The sequence below is a fragment of the Lycorma delicatula genome, chromosome 5 (assembly GCF_047948215.1).
Source record: "Lycorma delicatula isolate Av1 chromosome 5, ASM4794821v1, whole genome shotgun sequence".
NCBI classification, from domain to species: Eukaryota; Metazoa; Arthropoda; class Insecta; order Hemiptera; family Fulgoridae; genus Lycorma; species Lycorma delicatula.
In genome coordinates, this window is record NC_134459.1 from 128,818,602 (window position 1) to 128,845,008 (window position 26,407).

The following is a 26,407-nucleotide window of genomic DNA, read 5'->3' on the forward strand; positions in this document are numbered from 1 at the left end:
TTACAAGTGGAAGGCACATCGGTTCAAATCAGACTACATCTCCTTTTTTTAAATTTAGATATATTGATTTATTAATAATTATTAACCTTTGATGGTAAAAAAGAATACAATAAATAAGAATTCAGTAACAATAAAAAGATATATCAGAAGTTATTAATTAAATAAAATTTTATGTAAGTTTCACTTTAAAAAAATGTTTATGTAATTTAATAGGCAAGGAAGTAAAAATAATGAAAGTTTAATCGATAGTTAATAAGAATGAAATGTTCGATTCATTCGGTTCTTTTCTCGATATGTTTATTTACTACTTTCAATCGTTACAAGTACGTTATAAATTTATGTAATGTGTACAAGAATTATTTCTTGCAATTAATTTTCCTAATGTAACCCTTAAATTGATAAAAGTTGCCTTACCTATACTTGATTCATGTCTTTCAGTAATAGCGTTAGATTCTTCGTCATGGAATAAATAATTATAAGAATTTTTAATTCATAACCTCAACAGTGTAAGTATTTTATTACAAAATTTTGCGAACACCTGACTGAATCTATTTTATCACCTATTTCTGAAAAATTTGTTTGTAATTTTGTAGTAAATGTATCCGTCTACTACATTTTTCGTACCGTTTGTCTTGTATGTATGCCGAATAATATTTAAGGCATTTTCATATTTTTACAGAAATTTTATCACTTACCAGCTAAAAAATATTCAGTGTTAATAAATCAAGCAATAGCGTGTATAAAATAAATGCATTCTGTTGATATAAAGTGAAAGTGAGCCAAGACTGATAAAAGTTTTGTTAGTTTTCACTATTTTCTTTTTGGGTACATTTCTGTTACCCCCCCCCCCCTATTTATTTACTATTTAAAAATCAAAACATTACCATTAGTCAAGGTTAGCGAGCGAAGCGACCGTACGTTAAGTTTGGTTAGATTATATTTTATTTATAACCATTTATTTATTTTACGAATATAATTAACCAAACTTAACCTACGTTCGCTAACCTTGACCAATTAACAGTAATGTTTTGATAATTGCAATAATCCCCTCGAACGACAATTTGCTACCTTCCAACAAAGTTCCCTTCCCTTAAAAAAAAAACAAAAAAACACGACGTTTCGTGTTTCATCTTACATATTCTGGTCTTATGAACGATTCCTCTATCTTGAAGAAACCGGATCGGTTTTTTTTCGTATCAACGTTTATAAGAAAAGAATGTTACTTAAGACATGATATGGACTAATCGACATTAGGTAGATTTCTAATCGATGTTGTAATGTTTCGAATCGTAACTACACAATAATCCGTATTTTTAAACAATGTCCGGGTCTCTTCTGTGATTCCCCAAATGTAAAAAACGGGGTTCCATTACAAAATGAAGTAAATATCATATTTTAACCATTTTATTATCAATTCATAATGAAAAATATTTACAGAATTGGCAGTAGGGGGAATAACAGCAAAGTACCTCTTTTGTAATATTCTGCAATATTGATACAGAAAATTCAAACATTTAAATTATCTCTTTATTTATGATATGCAATGTAGAGGATTGATTTGATAAATTTACTCTGGTATTGCCTATAAAGCTTATTCCATAAAAAAATTTATAAGTAAAATTAACTAGTAAAGTAACTTATTTCTTTATTTACAATAGTAACATCAACAAGCCGATGATAATGACGTATGATAATGAATTTTTGTATGTGTGAAAAATGCCATCTCTGATTGGACTTTAAATGAAGTGAAAGGTTTTCCTGGAAACAAATTTGTTTTAATAAATAAAACCATTTGTTTTATTTTAATGAAACAAGCCTTCTGTAGTTAACACAGTTAAAATTTTGATAATTATTATTCATTGCATTGGATAATTTAATCATTTGATATATTAATAGTGAAAATGTATTTGTTACCTGTATAATTTTTACCAATATTTATATAAAACAATTTCCTCAAAACTGGTCAGACATGTAATTCAGCTGAAATAATGTATATGATTAATAGAAAAAACAGTGAACGATAGATATATATATTTACCCTGTGGAAGTTAACATTTTTGACCAGCTAGAAGCTATAAAGTAAATGACCTGTCAAACTGGAGAAAGCTTAACCTGCTTATTTTGCAATTGATGTAATCTATGTTAAATAATACTATCTTCAAAAATGTTTTTAATAAATGCATTTACTATTTAAAATAAATTATAAATGAGTCATTATCAAAGTATGTGAAATAATGCTTCCAGTACTATTTAATGGTATTACATTATTCCTTGGTTATTAGAGTTGTAGAGATGGCACAATTATTATTGGCCCTTACCTTAAAAGAGGTAGAAAACCATTATAGTTGGTGGTGAAATAGTTTATTTTATGTGTATTGTGTTCATTTAATTAATTAGTTTTGTGAAATTTAGTGTGTTTGTAAGTTTTGTATTGTTCAAGCATGTCAAGACTGTGAATTTGTGTTGAATGTCAAATTTGAATGTTATAGTTACTTTCTTTGTTTGTGAGTCTTATTTCTTTAAATGTATGTTGATATACTTAAGCACTTATTTGTTGTTTGTATCTGTGGCTGATTATACTGTTTGATATGCTATTAAATGCTATCAGTGCAATTAATGCAATGCAAAAGTTTAGTGATCCCAAATACCTTGGTCTAATCCTTGATACAGGACCTCCCTGCAGGTCATGGAGATAAGACAGGAGGAGTTGGTTTTTCCTTCAGCTTAGAAAATCTCAAACTTCCAGAATTATCAGTATGTATGTTCAATATTGAAGCTGGGCCAGACTTAGGTGAGCTGTTGAGGAAATTTGATATTGAAGGTCATTGCGAAAAAGGTTTTACAAGATCATTAACCCCAGCCAGAATGGTCCCATATTTATAATGACGGCTCTTTGATGGAGGATGGAGAGTGTGTTGGGGTTGGTATCTATGGTTCTCCTCTCAGTTTTTATTTATATATAGGATGACATCAAACTCATTTTGGTGGAGAGCTGGAGGCAATTAACAACACTTTAAAATAGCTATTGACCAAATCTGAAATTCCCAAGAAAGTTATATTTTTTGTGATTTTAAATCTGTCCTCCCAGAGATCTCATCGTTTCGTCTCCCAGTAATGTCAAGAATATTTGAAATTAGGCAGCCTGTTGGTAGATTAGATTAAGTTAATGTTTCAGTTATCTTTCAATGGACAAAATCTCACATTGAATTGAAGGAAATGAGAAGGCTGACTTGATGGCAAAGCAAGGAACCCAAATAATGGTGGCTAAAACATGTAGCTTGTCTTATCACTTCATTAAAAATTTTATAAACCAAAAGTTCTTGAATTATCTAACAACTCTGATGGAAGGTAAACAGTGCATAGCTCTAATTAATGGCGAGAATATAATTCCTGATACCCCTTGAAGGGAATCTGTCTTCAGGATGATTGGGTCTGACTGCCTTGCAGAACATTTTTTCAGGATGAAAATCCTCTTATCTGGTATCAGTAGAAGTGGATTCTGTTATGATTGGGGACATCTAAGACTATGTAAAGAATCAATTGATTGTAAAAATATGTCTGATGGAACATTGTACTGGAAGGCATCTAATGACTTTGTATCACTAGGTTGAAATTAAATAAATAATGATTATCTCAATGGTTGTGAAATACAGTAATCTTCATTGCTGGAAGTATTGAGAACTGTATAATTATGGTTGAATTATGTTAGTGTGATATTAGTGTAGTTAGTGTATTTAGTGTATATTTTTTCTTGCTAGGAATGTTTTCATTTTGTTCTGTATATTACATACCTTGTCATTTGTAGGTTTGAGTGGGTAGGTAGTAACCTTGTTCTATCTTGTATTGTAATCAATGCCTGAGAAACGTGTGTGTATTATAGTGTAACTTGAGTTAGAAAGCTTGTTGTTTGTGCTATATGAACTGATTAGGTGTGTTGTAAATACATGTATCAGTTGTACTGGGCTCTATTTATTTTTAAAGACTGGTCTTGTTATCTGTTTTGGGTATGGTAAAATCAACAACATTAAGGTCCTAACTTATCATACCCCAACATACCATTCATTGCAAAATGCGCGCGAAAGCCCACCCACACGCGTGCGCGCCCATGCCCATGCCCAAACACGCGCACGCAATCCACACACGCACACACACATATACTTACACATACACACACACACACACACACACACACACACACACACACATATACTTACACATGCACACACACACACACATATATACTTACACATGCACACACACACACACATATATATATACACACACGCGCGCGCACACACACATACATATACACATGCGGGCACACACACACACATAGATGTAAGTTTATTCACTTCTTGTGCTAACTTTCGCGCGCTAGTTAGGTTAGCAAGCGAAGCAAGTGTAGTTTAAGTTTGATTAGAATGTAGTTATAATTATAAGCAGTAGTGCAGATATATTATATTTAATTTTCCAATTAGACGAGCAGGCACGTTGCAGTAAGCCTGATTTTTCAATTCACCTGTAGCATATATATATATATATGCTACATATTATAAATTATAAAATTTTTGGTCAGGCTCTTCAAAGATATGAACCACCCACCCTTATGCTGAGAGGAAAAAGAGGAAATATGGCCCACACCAATAAAGAAAATGCTGAAATTTTGGCAGAAACCTTCAATAGACTCCTCAACTGTGACGACTCCCCAGAGCTTTTTGAGATTGACACTGAAACTCCAGTTAAAACTTCACCGGTAAATATCAACTCGCCAACAATTCAAGAAGTTCTCGCAGCTTTAAATGAAATAAAAAACTACAAAGCAAGCGGAGAAGACCAGCTTTTCGCAGAACTCTGGAAACATTTATCAGTTTATTCAGTCAAAACTTCCCTACATCTATGCCTCGTGAAAATATGGAACGAAGAAAAACTTCCAGAACACTGGACCACAGCCCTCATTCATCCATTACATAAAAAAGGGGATAAAACTAATCCAGAAAACTACAGAGGCATATCTCTCCTGGATTGTACATACAAAATCCTGTTGAGAATCATATACAACCGATGCAAAGACCAACTTGAACTGGAACTTGAGGAATACCAAGGGGGATTTAGGCCATGGAGAGGTTGCCCGGAGCAAATAATGTCCCTAAAACTTATGATGGACTTATATAAAAGACGGAAAAACAACTAATAATCACCTTCATCGACTTTAAAAGAGCCTATGATTGTATACACCAACCATCCATGCTGAATATTCTGAGAAACCTGGGCCTTCACCCTAAACTCGTAAACATGATAAAATTAACTTTAACCAATACCCAGTCCAGAGTGAAATTCAGAGGTGAACTCTCTCAACCCTTCTACATAAAAACTGGATTGAAGCAAGGAGACGGCCTCTCACCACTCCTTTTTAACTGCGCCCTCGAATTTGTCATGAGAAAATGGTATAAAATAAATCCCAAAAATATAAAAATGGGTACTAAGAAAAACTCCATCACACTAAATTGCCTAGGATTTGCAGATGACCTCGCTCTTTTAGCAAATAATATTCAAGAAGCCAAAACACAAATCATGAGCCTTCAAAACCTAGCACAAAAGATAGGGCTTCATATCTCTTTCGAAAAAATTGAACTAATGGCCGTAGATCCTCTGGTAATAGAGCACATTACGGTAAACAATCAGAAAATTAAAATAGTAAAACAATTTAAATATCTAGGGGAAATAATAACTTATAATTTAAATGAAAAAGTGACATGGCAAAACAGGACAAATAAAATGATTAAATCCCAAAAATTAACTCGGTCAACATATAACAAAAAATGCCTTTCTGCTAAAACAAAACTTAAACATTATAAAACTGTAGTACAGCCAGTAGTCACCTACGGAAGCGAGACCCTTTTCAAAATCACTCAGAAAAACCGAATTGAAAAAATTTTGAAAATAGAGAGGAGAATTGTCAGAACGTGTATCCATAAAAAACACCAAAAAGAAGGCCAGTGGTGGATTGTGCCAAATGAGGTGGTGTATCGAGAAATTGAGCCTGTTACTGATACTATGCGGAAAAAAAGAATCTCTTTCTTTGGTCATCTCATAAGGACACCGGAAACAAGACTGTCAAGAAATATCATTGAAAAGCTTTGGTTCCAAAAGCTAGAAGTAGGATGGATCAAAGAAATTAGAGAAGATATGAAAGAATTGGGAATTTCCCTGATTGACCTACAGAATAAAACTGGAAAAATTACAAAGCTAAAAGACAAAAGCATTAGATTTAAACAAAAGACAGACAAACAACAAAATACAACGAAGAGGGTGTTTACGGATGAAGAAAAGAAAGCAAGAACTGAACGGATGAAGAAATACTGGGCAGCTCGGAAGAGTAAACTAACACGCTTTTCTCAGAAAAGATCCAACTAAAATTGACTTAAGTGGTCCCATGTTGGTCGTAAAAGCATAATAATAATAATAATATGCTACATATATATATATATACAGAGTGCCCCATATAAAACGCAACCCATCAATCACTCATCCATGAAATTTCAAAAGTCAAGCTTACTCCCTTACTCGTTACTGAAATGGACTCGTCCAATATCTGAACATCGCGGCGACGCAGTAGAACACTACCGATAGTAACAACAATGCAATCATAACGTTCAGTGTATTGCTAGAGACAAGATGGTGTTTTCGCTAGATGAACGTGTTTTCATTGTTGAGTCGCACTTTAGTACGAAATCAGTGGTTGCAGTGCAAGTTTTGTTTCGCCATAAGTACCCAGATAACCAGCTCCTAACAAAATATCAGTATTAAGGTTAGTTGCAAAATTTAGAGAGACTGGTTCTGTTAATAACAAGGATCTGGTTCTGTTAAACACAAAAGATCTGCGTCAGTGTTGAATACAGATACAGTCACTGAAATCAAAGACCGATTACTCGCCTCGCCAAATAAATCGATTAGACGTTTGTCTGCTGAAATTAATTTGTCTAAATCAACTGTTCATCGGGCGACCAAACAATTACAATTACGACCTTATCGCATTCAAACGGTTCATCAGCTTCTTGAGCCCGACAAAGAAAATCGGCTACAATATTGTCAATGGTTCCATCGATTTCTGCGCGAGGGAATTAATGTTATGGATTCGTTATTTTTCACAGATGAAGCACGTTTTTGGATGGCTACGTAAACAGCCAAAACAGTAGAATTTGGAGTGCTGAAAATCCCCACGTTTATCACGAAAAACAATTACACCCGCAGAAGTTGGGCGTGTGGTGCGCGATATCGCGGAAAAAATAATCGGTCCAATTTTTTTCGAGTATACCATTAATGCAGAACGATATCAGGATGTTTTATTTCAGTTCGTTGCACTCTTGGAAGAGGAAGACAGACATTGCTGGCTACATTATGACGGTGCGACATCGCAATACGCAGGTTCAACTTCTGATTTTGTTGAGGAATTCTTTGGTAATTGTGTTATCGGTCGAGGCTTGTGGCCACCAAGATCTCCAGATTTGACTGCGGCGGATTTTTTTCTATGGGGTTACCTCAAAGAAAAAGCCTACAGCAACAAACCACGAACACTTGAACAATTGAAAGTCAATATTGATCAAGCTGTATTAAATATCCAGCCACAAACTTAGAAAAAAGTTGCAAGAAACACTGTAAAAAGAATTGATGCTTGTATTCAAGAAGATGGCGGCCACTTCCAACATTTACTCTAAATGTAAGGTAATGGATGGTAATAATAAAAATTACATTTACACATGCCTTTTTATTATTTCAATACCTACCAATATAAGGTTGGGTTGCGTTTTATATGGGACACTCTGTATATATATATATATATATATAAAATCAATAATAAATAAAATAAAAATTTCCCTTACTACTTTTTTTTTAATTCGTTCACATTAGCTTTTCTGGAGTGTGCACTGCTTCATCAGATATATTAAACATTCTTTTTAAACTAAAAAAAAAAAAAAATGATAATAAATTAATGAAATGGTTTGCTCCTTAGATAGTATATATATATATATATATATTAATTTTTTTTTACTTTCTTGGTCAATGCAGCTAGAATAGTAATATAAAAGGGAAAGTATGGAGGTTATATCAAAAATGGATTATCTGGTTTTTTACAAATCTTTTAGGGTCCAAGTAGTTCATGATAAAAAAAAAGATATGTATATGTGTATAAATATACACAAATGTGTATTGCACTGCTTTTGGTCTTATATTTCAGGATTGACTGACCAAACTGATTATCTTCAAATTTGGCTCAAATATTTTTATTTATGGGGTATTGATTGTATTAATTTTTTTTCAAAATTCATTAAGTGGTGAGGGGATATAGCTCAAAACCAATTTCAAATTTCTTCAGTGATATTCTAGTGAATTAAAGGAAATCTTTTACCTGCCTTGCATAAAAATTGTTAAAAAATTATAACTTAAAGGGCTATTAAAATTAAAGTAGCTTTAGCACCTATATTGTATTTCAGACCAAAATGAGAAGCAATTGTTTTATTACTTTCATAAAAGTTGTACTTTTGTTTTTTCAATATTTTAAACAATTCTGTTTTAAATTAATTTCTTTTGATGATGACTTCCCGTAATACATTTTTATAAATCTTTCCCACAGAATAAGGAAGCTCCAAAATCAAAAATGCTTTATTCAGAATCTGAGACTTTTGATGCTTAAATCATATTTTGACAGTCATGATTTGAACATTGTAGCCAGGAAAATCATGCAATAATTTTCCAGTTTTTTTTTTTTGTATATAGGTACTATCTAGTTACTTTGTCAGGATTTTCTGGTTTTGCCATGTAGTGTTTGTAGGTTTACATGCTAACTTTTTTAATATGTAAAGAGAGGAAAAGATACATTAAAGAATTAGAATATATTTAACAAAATTTCTTAACTGTAATTATTTCATATCAGATGAAAAACTTTGCCATAGATTAACTTACATGTATGATTTAGTGTTGAACTTCTTTAAATTATGTATATTGACATATAATTTGTTATTTTAATGATTATAATGTAGGAGCTATGGAGCAATACAATGTTGAAGGTAGGGTTGGAGAAGGTGCTCATGGCCTTGTACTTATGGCCAAACATATTCCTACAGGAAGAGAAGTTGCCTTAAAAAAAGTTCTTTTGAAAAAAGTTGAGGAAGGTATTCCAAATTCTGTTGTTAGAGAAATAAAATCACTGCAAGAAATCGATTGTAAATATGTAAGTTTAATCATTCTAAAAACAATCTTATTATCATTAAAGTAAGTAATTGATATTATTATTATTATTATTATTATTATTATTATTAAGAATTATGTGGGAGTATGTGCAGGTGTTTATGAATAGCAAGGTTAAAAATTACTAATATATAATCATTGGTATTTAAAAAATATTTCCTCTAAAACCTGTAATGGTAAATGTTTTTCAAATATATAGAGTTATTCACCATAGGCATTATTATTCTCAGTTTCCCAATCACCTGTTATATAACTTACAGCCAGTAAATAGGTAAATTATACTTTAGCTACATAAATTGCATGTGGAAGTGAAGTAAATTACATGTCTACTTATATTAAACAATTTAGTTTTACAATAGCGGATTCAAGAATAAAATCAATATTATTTTTAATGTCAAATTTGATGCCTGAATAATAGAATTCTATTCTCAATTGAATGTTAAGAAAATAAAATTATGTTTAGTTCATTTCTTTCAAAATTCTGCAAAAAATTTCCTTTTGTTTCTTTTTATTTTATCAACTTTAATAACTCATCCTAGACTTTTTTAATCATCTAAACTTTTTTTTAACTCATCTAGTTTTCAACATACTTCTGTTAGACCAATTTCCAAAAGCTACTGCCCTTCCTTTATGGCAGTTACACATGGGCAACAAATTGCCAGAGTACATCAATCCACACAAACCTTTCAAACATTTTGTTTTTTAATTCTTGGATTGTATTTGATACTAGCCTTTTCTGCATGGAAATATACGTTTTTTGCCAGTCTGCTTTTAACATCTCCCTTACCTTGTAAATCCTTTTTAATTTTACCAGTTAGATAATAAAATTATTCAATCTCTAGTACATTTTTTGTCATTGTATATTAAGTTTTATTAAAAATATAACTACTGTATTCTAACTAATAAAACCTTGACTCTCTTGGCCTCATCCACATGTGTATTCTTTAATGATTTTTAATATGCAGGTTTGCAATGACTTTTAAATATTTAGTTCAAATTTCTAAAGCCTAGTTTTTCTGATATGTCTCTTATTTACATGCGCCAGTGAGCTTTATAAAAAATCCTCATGCTGTCTTGCAGGATGTGTGTGTGGCTTCTTATATTTATAATATTTCTGATCACGAAAGAGAATTATATCTGAGTTTATCTGAGATAAGTGAAATTCCAGTTAGACATTATGACCGTATATCCCCATTTGTGTTTTCTTATGTTTGCTTATTTTATATTAATAATAATTTATTTTTTTCAATTTTTACGATTATACAAAGCAATTTATTACATGTTAAAGAAAGATTAGTTTAAAATACGTATTTTTATGAAAGAAATTCCAATTTACAAACTACATTTCACCTCATTAATTCATTCACAGAGAAAAGTGGTTGTTATTAATCATTCATGAATTAATGAAGCTTTGTTCTGTAGTTAATTTTTCAATTTAGACACTTTTAGCAAAAAAAGAAATTTTTTTTTCTTTTTTTGTATTTTTTCTTTTTTTTTCTTTTCATGTATCTGTTATCAATAATTTATTAAAAAAAAGCCCGCCCAATTTACATAACAGATAGCTCAGCTTTTATTAATTACAAGTTTGTATAAACCATTATTTAATCTGTTTCTTGTATTGATATTGGAAATACAAACTCTTTGGTGGTGATAAAAAATAACATGTATCCACATTTTACATTACATACACACAACATATATATATTTACAGTTAATAATTGTTAAACATTCTTGATTTTATGTGGTTTTTTTTCAAAACTGCATTTTGATTGCTGGAAAGTTATGCAGATGAAATGAAATAAAAACATTTACTGATGTTGGTCAAAATTACACTCACTTATTTAATGATCAGGTTGGAATAAATATTTTCATGATTATTATATTATAGGTTAAATGTAATTTTAATTACATTTTTTAACTTAATTTTTTTAAAGGTTATGAAACTGCTTGATGTATTTCCTCATGGTGTTGGCTTTATTTTAGTATTTGATTACATGCCTTCTGGATTATGGGAAATGATATATGATGTAGAAAACCCTCTATTTGAAGGTCAGATAAAATCTTACATGCAGATGTTATTAAAAGGTGTTGAATATCTGCATGCGCATTCAATAATGCATAGGGTAAGTGTCAAGCAGCTAATGATATTTTATTTATGTATTGTTACTACAGTGTTATATGAAATAAAAATTTAATTTTGTTACGTTTACTTGTATTGTGGTTGGTGGTATGTCTTCGAAGTCAATTAATTCTTTTCTAATCTTGTTATATGTGCTTGTATGTGATACTCCTTTTTTAGAGCTTTTTTAATTTTTCTTTATTACATTATAATTAATCTGCAAGTTTTCATTAATCCTAATCATATTTATGATGGAACTGGAAATGTTACTGATTCAAGTCTTGATGATGATTGTTTTATTGTATGTTGCAACCTGATAACTTTCATTAATTTCAGTTAAAATGTATAATGTGCAAATTAATGAAAAATTACTTGATCTGATTTTAAGTTATTCTTACAACCAATTGCTACATTTTGTGATTAATTTTCTTCAGAAAAATATGCTGAGGCCCAATTAGCGTTTCTTACTGGTAGATGAATTTTTAATGGCTGAAAATTGCCAAGTTTAACCTACATTTTAATCCAAAATTTTCTTGATGAAAGATACTACCACATGGAAGTTTACAGAGTGACATTTATTACCTTGTATGTGTGAGTTGTACCATCCTATTAATCTCATAGGATTATATTTCAACATATATCTCAAAAAAAGTATGAATAATTTATTTGTAGGATTAAATTAAAGTAAACTTTAGTAGGTTACCACAAGTAAAAACAGCTAATCTGTCAGTTTTCAAAGGTAAAATAATCATGAACATACTTTGAATGTGTTCTAGTTGGTAACAATTTGGGAGTGCCACTCATATAGTCATATTAATAATAACTTTGATTTTATAATAAAAAATGTTTGATCTATTTGTAACAAATCTTGTACATACTTGAATTTAAAACGAGCTGAAAGCTTTCTCTTATGAACTGTATTTTTATATGATAGCAGTAACTGCTAACAGGTAATTAATTTCCATAAGTTATGTAGCATTGTTTAACCTTAGTGATTCAGTATATGAAAATAAATTGAATTTATTCTAAGACTGTTGGAATTTTATCCTTGCAACCATATATATTTTTTGGTCCTTCTTTGTGTGTTCAGTAGTACTCACACCTAATTTACTCCTCTGTTCTTAGTGAATATAAATAAATACCTGCCCTGAGACATTCCCTCCCACCATGTCTCTCCAATCCTTGTTTTCCAGCAGAACATTTGAGTACCTGATTGCCTCCATTTCCTTTTAAAAGTCAATAATTTTTTATAATTTTCTGTGCTTTCTTCTTTGAACTTTCTAGTTCTGCTTTAATTATCACTTCTTTCATTTTCTCTAGAGTAACGGTAATAGCTTGAGAGAATGTGTAAAGAATTTTCTGATTTAAAATAGGAAAGAAAAATGACAAAAATTGTGCTTTATGCATCTGTCAAAGTTGCTGTGCATTGTGAAAATAACCAGTACAAATAGATTACATTTAAAGACATTTAGTTTTTAGAGTAATTGAAATGAATCTGCATCCCTAAATTGCCAGCACTTACTTACCAGTTATATTTTGTTCTTTGTTCATACATTTCAGTAAAACATAAATAGATAAAATATTAATTTAAGTTCAGTTTGACGAATTATTAATAAACAGGTTGTGATTTCATTGAAGACACTTTAATTTAATATCCAGTGTGAAGACACTTTCAGTATCTGTAGGATCTATTTTCTATTGCAGTCTTGTCATCACTAGTTACTTAGTGCTTGATTTCCTCTCCTTTGAGCATGAATGGTTTCTTTACTTAACTCATGATCAATTATTGTAATTTATGATTATGTACATGCTTGTTGATGAATATACAAGGGTTATTTTTTTTTCAAGGTCCGAACGGTTGCGAAATAAAAACCCATGCAAAAATCGGATGAACCTTTGCGCATATGTGTTGCACAGTGTCTCTAGTATGGCTTTCAATCACGCCGCGTCACTTCGTTTAGTTCTGAACACGCAGCTAGCACGTAAACATGTCTACAACAATAGCATCTCCTGCCAAGTGTGAAGTATGTGCGATAATTCAATTTCTTCTGAAGGGTGCAATGAGGGGTGTAATGCAGCTGAAATTCATTGATGAATAAGTAATGTGTACGGTGAAACTTCAATGAGTGACAGCAAAGTGCGACAATGGTGTAGGACGTACAGATGTTCATGATGCAGGCGGTCAGGGAAGGAAGCTAGTGTCAACCGATGATCTCGTTGAGCAAGTGGATGAGGCAATTTGAGAAAATCATCGGTTCACAATTTATGTATTGAGTGATTCGTTTCCTGAAGTTTCAAGGTCAGCTCTCTACACCATCGTGAGTGAGAGACTTCAGTACCGCAAACTGTGTGCGAGATGGGTTCCCAAGATGCTGTCTGACCATCACAAAACAATGAGAATGAATGCCTCCCTAACGTTTCTCTAGCGCTACCACAATGAAGAAGAAGATTTTTTGAACAAAATTGTCACAGGGGAAAAGACTTGGGTCCATTTCGAAACTGAAGAAACAAAAGAACAATACAAACAGTGGATGCATTCTCATTCTCTCAGTAAACCAAAGAAGTTCAAGCGAACCTTCTCCAACAGAAAGTGTATGGCTACTGTGTTTTGGGACTGGAATGGAGTTCTCTTGGTAGAATTCATGGAACGTGGCATGACCATCACTGCAGCCTCAAACTGTGTGACTACAAAGGGCAATTCAGAATAAGCGGTGAGGAATGTTGTTATCAGGCATTGTCTTTCTCCATGACAATGCTCGGCCGTACACTGCAGCTGTAACAAAGAAGCTCCTGCAGCGTTTTCGTTGGGAAGTGTTTGATCACCCACCATTCAGCTCGGATTTGGCTCCATCCGATTTTCACCTCTTTGCTCACATGAAACGCTGGCAAGGAAGATAACATTTTGGCACAGACATCGAGCTGCAGATCAACATAGAAACATGGCTGAAACACAGGAGGCTCCGTTCTATGACGAGGGTATTGGAGAGTTGGTACCACACTATGACAAATATCTAAATTAAAGTGGCGACTATGTAGAGAAACAGTGTAACTATGTAAGTAATTGTTACAAATAAAACATTTTTTATTTTACTGTGATTTTAATTTCATGACCGATCGAACCTTGAAAAAAAAATAACCCTTATATGTATAATATTTTATTTATTAATGTATGTGCTATTTGGATTTTTATTATTTAATAATTTACAATTTTTTTTTTAATATTACATTAAGATTCATTTTTTTAGGATTTGAAACCAGCTAATCTGTTAATCAGTAGTAATGGAGTTCTTAGGATTGCTGATTTGGGTCTGGGACGTGTTGTTTGGAGTGGAAATGCTAGCAGTGATAATCGCCTGTATAGTCATCAAGTTGCCACTAGATGGTATAGAGCTCCTGAACTTTTATATGGTGCTAGGCGGTATAATTGTGCTATTGATCTTTGGGCTGTAGGTTGCATTTTGGCAGAACTCAACAATCGTTCTCCATTGTTTCCGGTATATTGTGTTTACTATTAAATTTACCACATACAGTTTGCTGTGATATTAATGTTATAAGATGATATATCATTATAAAACAAATTCAGACTATGTGCAGTTTTTGTATGGTGGGTGGTTAAACCCCTCACACCATACTAAGGTCATATTATTGTTATTTAATTAATAGAGCTTATACTTTTTTAAAGTAAAAATTTGGTCCTGATGATGGTACCATTCAGTTATGAATGTTTTGCTCATTTTACAAAACTGAGTTTGTCATTCAGTAAGAAGCTGTATTTTTAAGAACAATTTCCCTCTTGTCTTTCTCTGAAAATGGATGCATGATTCATACAATATTTACAGTTACAAAATTGTTATTAAACAGCTACAGCTTTGGTTCTTACAGTTAGCAACTGCTTTTAATTATAAAGTTCAGTTATCTAATTTAACAGACTTTTATACAGACATCAATATCTCCAGCCATACAGTACAATAGTTTTATGCAGATTAAGATATATCATTATCATAGATGTTTAATGAGTTTTTAGAAATTTGTATTTTGTGTATTTATATACAGTAAAAACAAGATGGTATTAAAATATGATTACAAGGTTTAAGTAATTTTAGGTAAAGTAGCAAAGTATTTATTTTAAAAAAGATTAGTTTAGTAAATAATAATACAGATATCAAAAAAAATTCCATGGTTTTAAATTAAATTTACTTTAATTTCTCGAATATGGTACTGTTGATATGTTAATTAATTAAATAATATTAACAATTATTAAAATCCACCTTACCAGCACATTGAAATATCCTCATCATCAGGAGTTAAAATATTAAATCGAAGCCAAAAATTAAAAATCATAAGTTAAAATGTGTAAACAGTCATGACTGTCCGGTCATAACAGTATACTGAAGGAAAATATATTTACTCAGGTGGATTAAAATGAAATCAAACAGAACCATGTTATAAAGAAGATTAAATTATTTCTTTATATTTATATTTAATATGTTTTTAAATAATATATCATCTTTGAACATTTTTTATTATTTAATTAAATTTTTATTATTACAGTAAATATGATATTTTTCTAAATTAGAAGTATTATAATATTTACAGGAAATATCTAAGACTTTCATTAATTAATTATGATTGTATGTATAACCATATTCTATTATATATATAGTATATAGTATAACTCACACTGCCATATCTATACCGGTTGAGTAGCGCTACCAACTTCGTATCGCAAAACAAAATTTCCCTTTCTTAGAAAAGAATTACCAGACATTAACAATTGGGTAACAGGGCTAAAAAATCATCCTGTATATTTATATTATTATAAACATTATAATATTAAATAATATTGTAATGTGTTATACATTTTGTAATTATTATTTTATATTTATTTTATTTTTTTTTATTATATTTTATTTTGGATATAAACATATATATATTTCATGAAAGTAGAAAATCTAAAGTTTTTTTACTGTTTATTGTAACTCAATATGAGCACTGTTTACAGCCCTGCAAATATCAAACTGATAATCCTCCTCAATCCACATTATGGTAAGAATGTCTGTAGGAATTGCTTCCATGGTTCTTGTTATTCTTCAGCACAGAAGCTCAAGTGACAAGATTGTTTCTAGGTATACGATGCCTTTTATATAACTCCAAAAAAGAAATCAATCATTGTCAAATCAGGACCTTGTGGTGGCCAGCCAAGTGATGGGAATTTCTTTGTCTATCCAGCCTTCTGGGAACCTGTTGAGTGCAGTCAGCATAACTTCTGCATGATGTGAGGGGCTCCATTCTATTAGGCTGTCTGTATTTTATTTGTTTAAGTTCTCTAATATGTCCAAGTCTGCTACAATAATGTCTATAAATAGTCTGCTCATGGAAAAGAAATGGCTCAAAAGTCTAATTTTGTATTATTCCACAAGATTCACTTTTGGACACTTGCGAACAAATTCCACTAATTTGTGTGGGTTTTCTGAGTCCCATACTCCAATTATGGCAATTCACATAAAAAACTCCGTAAATGTGAAATATTGTTTCATTAGAGAATAAATGTGCTGCAAGTAGTTTTTAGGAGAAATGAAGCCTAACATTGTTGTTACAGATTGAATTGTTTGTGGCTTATCGTTAGGTTTAACTTCATTGATCAGCTGCAGATTATAAGCAAAACATTTCAATTGCTTGCGAACTTCATGGACTGTTAGAAACGTTTAGTTGATGACTGACTCTGCCAGTTGAATGTTTTGAACTTCATTGGAAAGTCAGTCTCTTTTTTGTTTTTTTAGCACTTTAGGCCGACATAATGAGGGTCCTTTCAAAAGGCTTTCTGGTTTCCAAAAACTGTTCACACCACATACTTATGTTTTTTTCCTCAAGAATTTCTATAACAGACTCTCATATAATTTCTTTGTAAGACAGTCACTGGTTTTGTTTCTATAAATAAGTAAATGTACTGTGCTTTCCCTTGTGCTGATTCCATGGAAATTAAGCCTGGGTTCATAACAGCTTGGCCTGTGCAATATTTAATGCAGCTGACATCTGATGGAGAATGTGTAAATTAAAATTTAATTGTTGTTGCTTCAAGATTATGCATAAAACACTATTGAGTGCTGCATAATAAAAACTGTATTTGTTAATGAAACCCTATTGTTCTTTTTCAGACACCCAGTATTTCTTTATACATACCTTCACCAGTAAGATGAACTAAGCCCTGAAAATAAGTGTTCACTGAAAATTGCAAGCATTTAAGGTTGTTTGATGAAATATTATTTTTTATGTACATTAATGTTTTTTATTTATATCATGGCTACTCTCACTTTCTTTTGCAACCATCTTCAGCAATGGTGTTGCTGTTTTTCATTATGGCAACAATTGATGTTCCAGTAATTTTTTCTTTAAGAAGACATACATCTAGGAACTGTTTATACTGATTGTTTGGGATTTATGTGTGTGTCTAATAAACTATCTGATGTTTATAGCATTTTTTTGGATAACAATTCTTTTATTCTATTTTAATTATGATTTTACAGAAATGAAATTGGGATTGTTAATTTATTGTATTTTTGAATTATGATCTACAGGGTGAAACAGACATTGATCAGTTGGCAATTGTTCTTCGCAGCCTTGGTACGCCAACAGAAGCAAGTTGGCCAGGACTTACATCATTGCCTGATTATAATAAAATTTCTTTTCCTCCAGCTAGGCCTTTACCATGGTCTACATTACTTCCTGATGCATCTCCTACCACTATTGATCTAGCTCGCCAGTTCCTTGTTTATGATACAGAAAAAAGATTGTCCGCTAAAAAGGTTTTTTCTTGTATTTTTATCTTTGTTAAATGACAGAAAAATATAATTTATTTTGTATTTTGTAATTACAGTATTAAGTATTAGTACTTTTAAAGTAAATTAATTGACTTCAATGTATAATTTATTTTGTAATGTAATTCTTAAAAAAAATAAACACCATAAAAAAATTATCCTCATGAACTGTGAAGTAGAGGTGACTACCACTATTTCAAAAGTATTCATACTACTAAGTATGACTACTTACACATACCTTCACTAGTAGCAGTAGCTGTAGTAGTATTCTTATTCTATAGAGTTAAAAGTAAAAAAAAATTGCCAAATCCAATAACTTACACAATAGAAAACTTAAACGATGCACGAGAGTTCGTTATTTTAACTAGCAAAAGTGGTAGCACGAGATATTATGTTATGCTAGTGTGGAATTTTTTTTTTTTTTTTGATTGTGTTTCTTGTATTTTAATTAGAGGTTTATTTCGTTTTTATTTTTTTGGTGTTTTTATTTATTTTGATAATATTTTTTTCTCTTTGTAGTTTTTATATCCGTGGGCTTAGGGCACTCATCATGGAAATCAACTTATGTATTTTTCAGAGATCTTGAAAGTCAATTTTTTTACTTTAGTTGATAAAATCTTGTGAGACATATGAATTTCTGATTCATTTTAATTTTTACTTTCCTGGATATTTAGTTTTACTGCATAATATTTAGTTATACTAAATATTACTGTTTAAGGAAACATTGTCATGTGTTTGTGGTTTGACAAGCATATTGAGAGATAACACATGTAAAAATTCCTACAAATATAATTTATTTAAATAACTTACAATGCAAAAAATAGGTCAATTATAAAGAGCAAAATACTATTTTGATGTTGCTATAAATATTACTATAGCTACAAGTTAATTAAAAGCAAATGTCTCCCCAAACACCGTAGCGTCCCACATACAGGCAACATCCAGAGCACCAAGAGACAGGACGCACACAATTGAGATAAAACGTGAACTATGAAACTTGAGGAGGGAGGCAGGAGAGACTGAGTATGCTCATCCTTTTACACTTGAGACTGAGCACGCTCACCCTTTTACACTTGAAGGGATTGACTTGGCGCTCAAAGATATCACTCCAGCATTCGATAGTATCAATCCAGATGGCATCAATCCATAATTCCTATTAAACTGCGGAAAATATGCAAAACTTTGGCTGGCCAGATTCTTCACTGACATAATGCAGACTGGTAGCGTACCCAGAGGTTCAGTCAAAGGTAATAGCCATTTTAAAACCAGGGAAATCAGCAAACTTACCTAAGAGCTACAGGCCTATAGCATTGCTATCAGTAACATATAAATTACTAGAAAGGCTTATCTACAACAGAATCTGTCAGAGAATATTTGATGTTATACCGATTGAACAAGCAGGCTTTAGGCCAAAATGAAATTGCACCAAGTTCTCTCGCTCACAACATACACTGAAGCAGGGTTCCAAAGAAATCTTAAAACCTCTGCTGCATTCTGTGATTTATCAGCTGCTTACGACACAATCTGAAGAGAAGGCATAATTTTTAAAGTCCTCTGTATAGTACCATGCAAATTAACAACTCGCCTGTTTAACAATATATTGAACGACAGAATGTTCCAAGTTATCATGGGATCCGATATAGCTCCCCAAGGAAACTGAAGAATGGCCTGCCACAAGAGTCTTTACTTGCGCCTCTCCTTTTCCACCTCTACATTGCAGACATGCCAGAGACAAGATCTAAAAGGCATGGCTACACTGATGACTGGGTGCTAACAACAAAATGTAGATCATTTGAAGAGTCAGAGGAGGTCCTAATGGTCGATCTGGAGAAACTGGGAAGGTACTTCTGAAGATGGCACCTCCAACTAAATGCTAGTAAAACAGAGGTGTCATGCTTCCATCTAAATAACAAGTTCACTAATAGGGAGCTTAAAATTCTATTCAAGAATACATGGCTCTATCACAATAAGACACCAAAATACCTAGGCATGACACTTGATAGAACGCTTTCATTTAAGGAGTACCTAATGAAAACTGCAGAGAAATTGAAAGCAAGAAACAACATTATACATAAGCTCTGTGGAAAACATGGGGAGCATCGGCTTCCACTTTGCGCACATCGGCTCTGAACCTCGTCTTCTTGGCTGCAGAATATTGTGTGCCAGTGTGGCTTAACAGCCCTTATGTTCATAGAATTGATGCTCAACTTAATGACACTATGAGAATGATTGCCGGGGTTATCAGGTCTACTCCCGTGGAATGGCTCCCGGTATTGAGTCACATACCACCCTCAAACCTGCGTCATATGAACGCTCTTATAATAGAGTACAAGAAGATTATGGACAATCGAAACCTACCAATACATGAGGACATTGAGGATACCAATCATGGTCACCTTCTATCTAGAAAGCCACCTATCAAAACAGCAATTGCTGCCACAGAGGAAGGATTTTACCTAACTGACGCCTGGTGTCAAGAATGGACCACAAAACAGAATAACCAAATCCCATGTATTACTCAAAGGCCTCAAAGAACTATTTAGCTAGACATGGTCAACGCTAAACAGAATATGAACTCAGCATGGTAGGTGCGCCTATTTCCTGTATAAATAGGGTAAAACATCGACACCCGTTTGTGAGTGTGGTGAAAATCAAACTGTTAAACACATCACAAAAGTTTGTCGTAGGACAGATTATGAAGGACTCCTGAAGATTTCCTGATGGTAACTCCAGAATTAGTAGCTTATATGAATTTGTTAAATGTTTGTTTGTAATTTTTGATTGTAATTGAACTGAAATCGCTGTTCCTCAGCAGTTTTTATGTCTCTGGGATTAGAGTATGAGCTGTAGTAACAGTCGCTGATCCTCCCTTGTTTTTTGTTCAAGCTTAGTAATTTCTATCATCCGCTTTTATGCTTTTCTATCAATTCTTTCTAGAAAGAATAGTTTTGTCTTTTGTCTTGATTTTTGTTAATTCATTTTTTCTCTTTCTTCTGGAAGTTTTTATACCCATTACACTATTCTAATTAGATCAAATTTTGCATGTCAGGGTTTTTGCAGATGTTAATATTTGATGATCAAAATAAACAAATTTAGAAATGAAGGTTCTAGAAGGATATATGCATGGCTTATTTTGTGCAAGATATCTGCAACTTTTTAAAGGAAGGTGGCTGCTCCCTTATGAAGGGAGCAGCCACCTTCCTCTTTATTTCGAAGAACTACAAATCTGATGTTGTTATATTGGAGATTTGATTTGTCACCATTTAAACTGACAGTTTGTTCAGAACTATCCTCGTCAGACAACTCTGAGAGAGGCATCTTCATAAGACAAAAGTGGGTGGTTTTTCAGGTGAACCATCAACCATCATATGAGTTTTCTGTGGTTTTGTAATTTTGGTCTCACGAGTACTGGCGTATAATGGACCATTCCAACAGACTGCACGCTTACTGGAGCTTGAGCTAAATATAACAGGGTTCACCCACATGCCCAGAGGACATTATTTGAGGCTTACTATGTAGAGCCATTTGTCCATCGGCATGATAGTTTCCACTTGGGTTATGGTTGCATTTTGTAAGTTGTTGCAACACCACTGAGTGTAAGTGTAAGAAGAAACAGTGTAGGATGTTGTGTAGTTATGTAGGGTATATGTTGTAGTTTGTGTAATGTATGTGTATAGTGTAAAGTGTTCTGCAACTCTGTGGGTAGTGGGAAGAAAAGCTGCAGAGACTAGGGCTGTGTGGATGCCAACCCCCAAAGTCTTAAAGAGTAAAACTCCCCAAGGAAATCGTAATAGCCCCCGATTTCGGCTAGCAGCAAATATCCCTGCAGTATCAGTGAAGATATTAGTGCCATTCAAAATGAATACATTGCAACTTCTATCTTCCTCCAAATTTTGATTTCAGTGAGAATGGTCTGACCAGACTATTTTCCCAGATTACGATACCCTGCCTAGTAATTGGCGATTTAAATGCCCATCACTATTCTTGAGGCTAACCATCATGTTCTTCCTGAGGCAGTATAGTTGGTCAACTGAGGCAGAACTTATATTTCTGCTTATTGAATGATGGATTGTAACATCTTCATCAGGTACATCTTCGGGCATCGATCTATCCTTATGTTCAGCAACTCCTACTCCTACTTGGCATGTCTCCAAAACCTTCTTTGGAAGCGAACATAGACCAGTTATCTCAGTCAATGCTTTACTCCAGAGTCATCAACATAGGTGAGTGGTTCAGAAAGCGGACTGGATCTGACACATGGATTACTTTAGCCAGTTTGACAGGAGCGGTAGCGCGATCCACCAACTTGCCAAGTTCACAAACCAAATTCTCGATAGCGCGAATGAATTCATCCCTTTAACATCTGGAAAGCCAAGGCGGCCTCTGTTCTTTGGTGGGATGAATGTAGACTCCAGGCGAGTATCAAGGGATCGGCGCAGGGATTTATGTAATTTCAATGGTAGACCTAAGCCGAATTTCTCTGCGCATTCCGCAACGGGAGAGCTGTTTGCCGTCGAGTGTTTCGGTGTGCTAAACGAAATTCATGGATGAATTGCGTCGATAACATTTCTCGAACAACTCCACCATTGTTTGTTTGGATAAAGGTTCGGTAATGTGTGCATCGGTACAGTTACCCCATCCGATTGGACTAGAAAGTAGAGGAATCCTCGTTACCGTGCCAATTGATGTGGCGAACGCGTTTGGAAGGTCGTTAGGGTAGTTTCACTTGCATCATTCTACTGTGTTGAGTTTGTGAGATATAAGTTGCTAGTAGAAAATATATCGTTCGTCATTAGAGACTCGCAAAATGAATTAAAAATTTCATTTTTATAATGAACTAACGTGTGCCTTGAATAATTTTCGAGACTTCTCCTGGAATTACTATGTCATTCAGTATGTTACCAAACCTCCCAGATACTGCATTACGACATCTTTTGTGTATCTATAATAGAATAGTTTTTGTCAAGATGTTTCCAGAAGCATTGGTGATTCCTGTACCGAAATCTGACCATCTCCTTGACCAGTACCTTGTGCAAGGTTTTGTAACGAATGGTAAACTGTCGTTTAGTGTAGTACCTTGAGAGAGATATCTGATTGTTCCTGAACAATGCCGTTTTCGCCAAGGTAGATCGTCTATCGATCATGTAGTTTCCCTTGAATCTGTCAATCAAAACGCCTTCCTACTTTGTCATTCCTTCCTGGTTGCTGTATTTTTTGTTATGCAAAAGGCGTATGACACGGTATGGAGGAGAAAAATCCTAAATACACTGCTTGAATGGGGTATACAAGGAAATGTCCTTGCATTTATCAGGGGTTTCCTTAGTATGTCTTTTCGAGTTCGAATGACGATATCCGAAAGGTTCACACTGGAAAACGGAGTACCACAGGAAAGTGTCCTAAGTGTTACTTTATTTGCCGTAGCCATAAATAGTATATGTATAATAGTATATCCCAGTAGACACATACATTCCTTAGAACCTCAACTTCACGACTGGCTCGTCCTTCCAACGTCCGTCAGTGATATTGATTTCCCCTACTACTCTCTTTTTACGGATGTCGCATCCACCTTATCAGCTGTCAAAAAACTTCACATTCCGGCTTCATTGTATCTCTGATAATATTCAAATGCTGTTTAACGGTGTCGCAGAGACAATCGTCTGAATCATCAACACTGCACGTCACATGCACTTTCTTATATGATTCTCCTTCTCGTCTTCCCACAAATGTTTATTGGTCTATTCAGGTAAAGTGTGTTCCAAACTCCAAGCAGATATTGAAAGAGTTTCAAGTTTTGTCGCCGTCTTTCAAATAACAAAATAAGACGGATCGTTACCAGAACGATCTGCAGTAATTTAAAATAAAACTTTTGGGAGAAATACTCCTTCCATCATCGGTACCTATTGTCGCAAAGATCGGTGATGCGAATGTTCCGGCGGTAGTCGATATCAGGATTGAACTTACAAAAACAGATGGAAACAAAACATATTCATTTTCTTGATGCAAAAGATGATAATTAAACAGTTTGATTGGAACACTTAACAGTAAAACAATATTAATTTTACTTTTAATATGCAATTGATAAACCCACCGAGTTGGTCTAGTGGTGAACTCGTCGCAAATCAGCTGATTTCGAAGTCGAGAGTTCTAAGGTTCAAATCCTAGTAAAGGCAGTTAGTAACTTTTATACGGATTTGAATACTAGATCGTGCATACCGGGGTTCTTTGGTGGTGGGTTTCAATTAATCACACATTTCAGGAATTGTCGACCTGAGACTGAAGAAGGGTACACTTCATTACATTCGTACATAACATCCTCTGAAGTAATACGTTACGGTAGTTCCGGAGGCTAAACAGAAAAAGAAAGAAAGAAAGTACACAATTGATAACTTATTTTATAAATATATTAAACGAGTACGTTATTATTCAAAGTCCGTAATTATTGACTTAATCTATTTAACTACTGAATTTAATCGATATCTTTTTTAATAATCGATAAGAAAGTGCATTATTATTGACTTAATTTATGTAACAATTTTAGTTGATCGATGTCTTATGAAGCGGACACGGTTATGCATGATTATAAAATGCGTAAGTACTTTCACTCGCCTGAACGATGACGTAGTTGGTGAATCGGAAAGTATAGCAGTACGAATTCCTATAGCGATACTGAAAACTCGTAACACTGTATTAACGCTATGGGAATCACATGGTTATTTGTATAGAACTGTTAACCTCAAAAATTCGTCATCAGCCGATAAGAAACGAGTAAACAAGTATGATGCAATTGAGTCTCGAACCACATACTAACTTATTAGAACATATAATTTTTACAAATATTATTTAGTAGAAGTATCATAACACTCACGAACCCAAGCTTACCCCGATCCGAAAACCTTTTATCTCTCTACCAAAAAAAAAATAGATTACGTCGTTCTGATGACAGTGGATTTTGCCCCGTCGCGCTCCGCCCAACGTTATCAAGATATATGTTTTGAAAATTAAAAAAAAAATTTTATTTTAGATATGTTTTATACATTTTTTTCTTGTGACGGAGTGGGGCCAACGTCACGCCCAATAGGTTCAAGCCTATTCGTGGAGGGGTGACCTTGATCTCTGTAACGTCATAAGGTCTTCTTTAAATCCCCATTAATATGCTATTTTAAACAATGTGAAGAAATTATTTTTATCCTAAAAGCTGTTAATGGTAATGCTATAAAATTATAAAATGATGTACAATTAAAATGAAGAGACAAAATAAGTTGATCTTTTTTTTTCTTCAGACTGAAGCTTCACAATAAATTTAACTATATTATTTATATTATGTCTTAAATTATGAAAGTGATTTTACTTTTTTTTCCAGGCTCTTGCACATGCATACTTTTACAGTCCACCATTGCCATGCTCTTTAGAAGAGATGCCACATCCACCTCCAGATCATCGTCAAAGGCTGAAATCCAAACAAATTTCTGTAGATAAACCAATGAGACAGCTATTTAATACCCTTCATTCATATTTCAATGATTAGCAAATAACTAAACGTCTGATTTATCTTTTAACAAGTTTTTATATATTTATAATCAAATTTAAATTTGATTAAAAAAAAAGTATAATTTTTATATTTTTCATTAATTGCTATGATACATTAACTTTATGTATATATATGCTGTATTTTAATTAAAAATAAATTTTGGATTGGGTGGAGTAGTGTGACAAGAGATACTGTACATTACTAGGTCAATGATTTTAATATAATAACAATATAAATCACATTTTAAATAATGATAAATCAATATTGTTTTAATAATTTTTTATAATAATGTTAGTAAAACTTTGTTTAAACCAAAATAATTTTTGCGTTCTATTTAAAAAAAGGGGTTTAATAATAAATTTGCTTTAAGCACTTTAATGTCAAAATTGTTTACAAATAAAAGGGAATATTTGGTTTATTTCATTAAAGATAACCATGAAATAAAATTTAAATTTAAATAAATAAACTTATTATTTATACAACAAAAGCGTTTTTCATTTTTAAAACTAAAGGAAAAATATACCTAGACAAGAAGAACCTGAAAGCAAACGCATCTTAAGATTTTTAAAGTATAACTCTGCTACTCTTTGTAATTCTGGTAAATTCAAGTTCAATGACTTAAATGTCTGTGTTTTGCCACAACCAAAGTTAGTATGATGTCACTGAACAAAGTATTGCAATATTTTGAAAACATTAGGA

The 26,407-nt window shown here is 32.8% G+C and overlaps 1 protein-coding gene across 3 annotated transcripts; it reads left to right on the plus strand.

The window, feature by feature from the left end:
- Positions 1–236: 236 nt before the first annotated feature.
- Positions 237–26,167, plus strand: LOC142325384 (cyclin-dependent kinase 20-like). Of its 3 annotated transcripts, none has more exons than XM_075367096.1 (6): positions 237–323; positions 9,039–9,229; positions 11,181–11,369; positions 14,611–14,859; positions 17,941–18,168; positions 25,541–26,161. In XM_075367096.1, exons 2-6 carry the CDS (start codon positions 9,044–9,046, stop codon positions 25,703–25,705), a joined length of 1,017 nt encoding a protein of 338 aa, XP_075223211.1. In that variant the 5' UTR covers positions 237–323; positions 9,039–9,043; the 3' UTR covers positions 25,706–26,161. The 3 variants fall into 3 exon arrangements, with proteins under 3 accessions (XP_075223211.1, XP_075223210.1, XP_075223213.1); XM_075367095.1 differs by lacking the exon at positions 237–323 and adding an exon at positions 330–506 and having other exon boundaries at positions 25,541–26,160; XM_075367098.1 differs by lacking the exons at positions 237–323; positions 11,181–11,369 and adding an exon at positions 330–506 and having other exon boundaries at positions 25,541–26,167.
- The last annotated feature ends 240 nt before the right edge of the window (positions 26,168–26,407 follow it).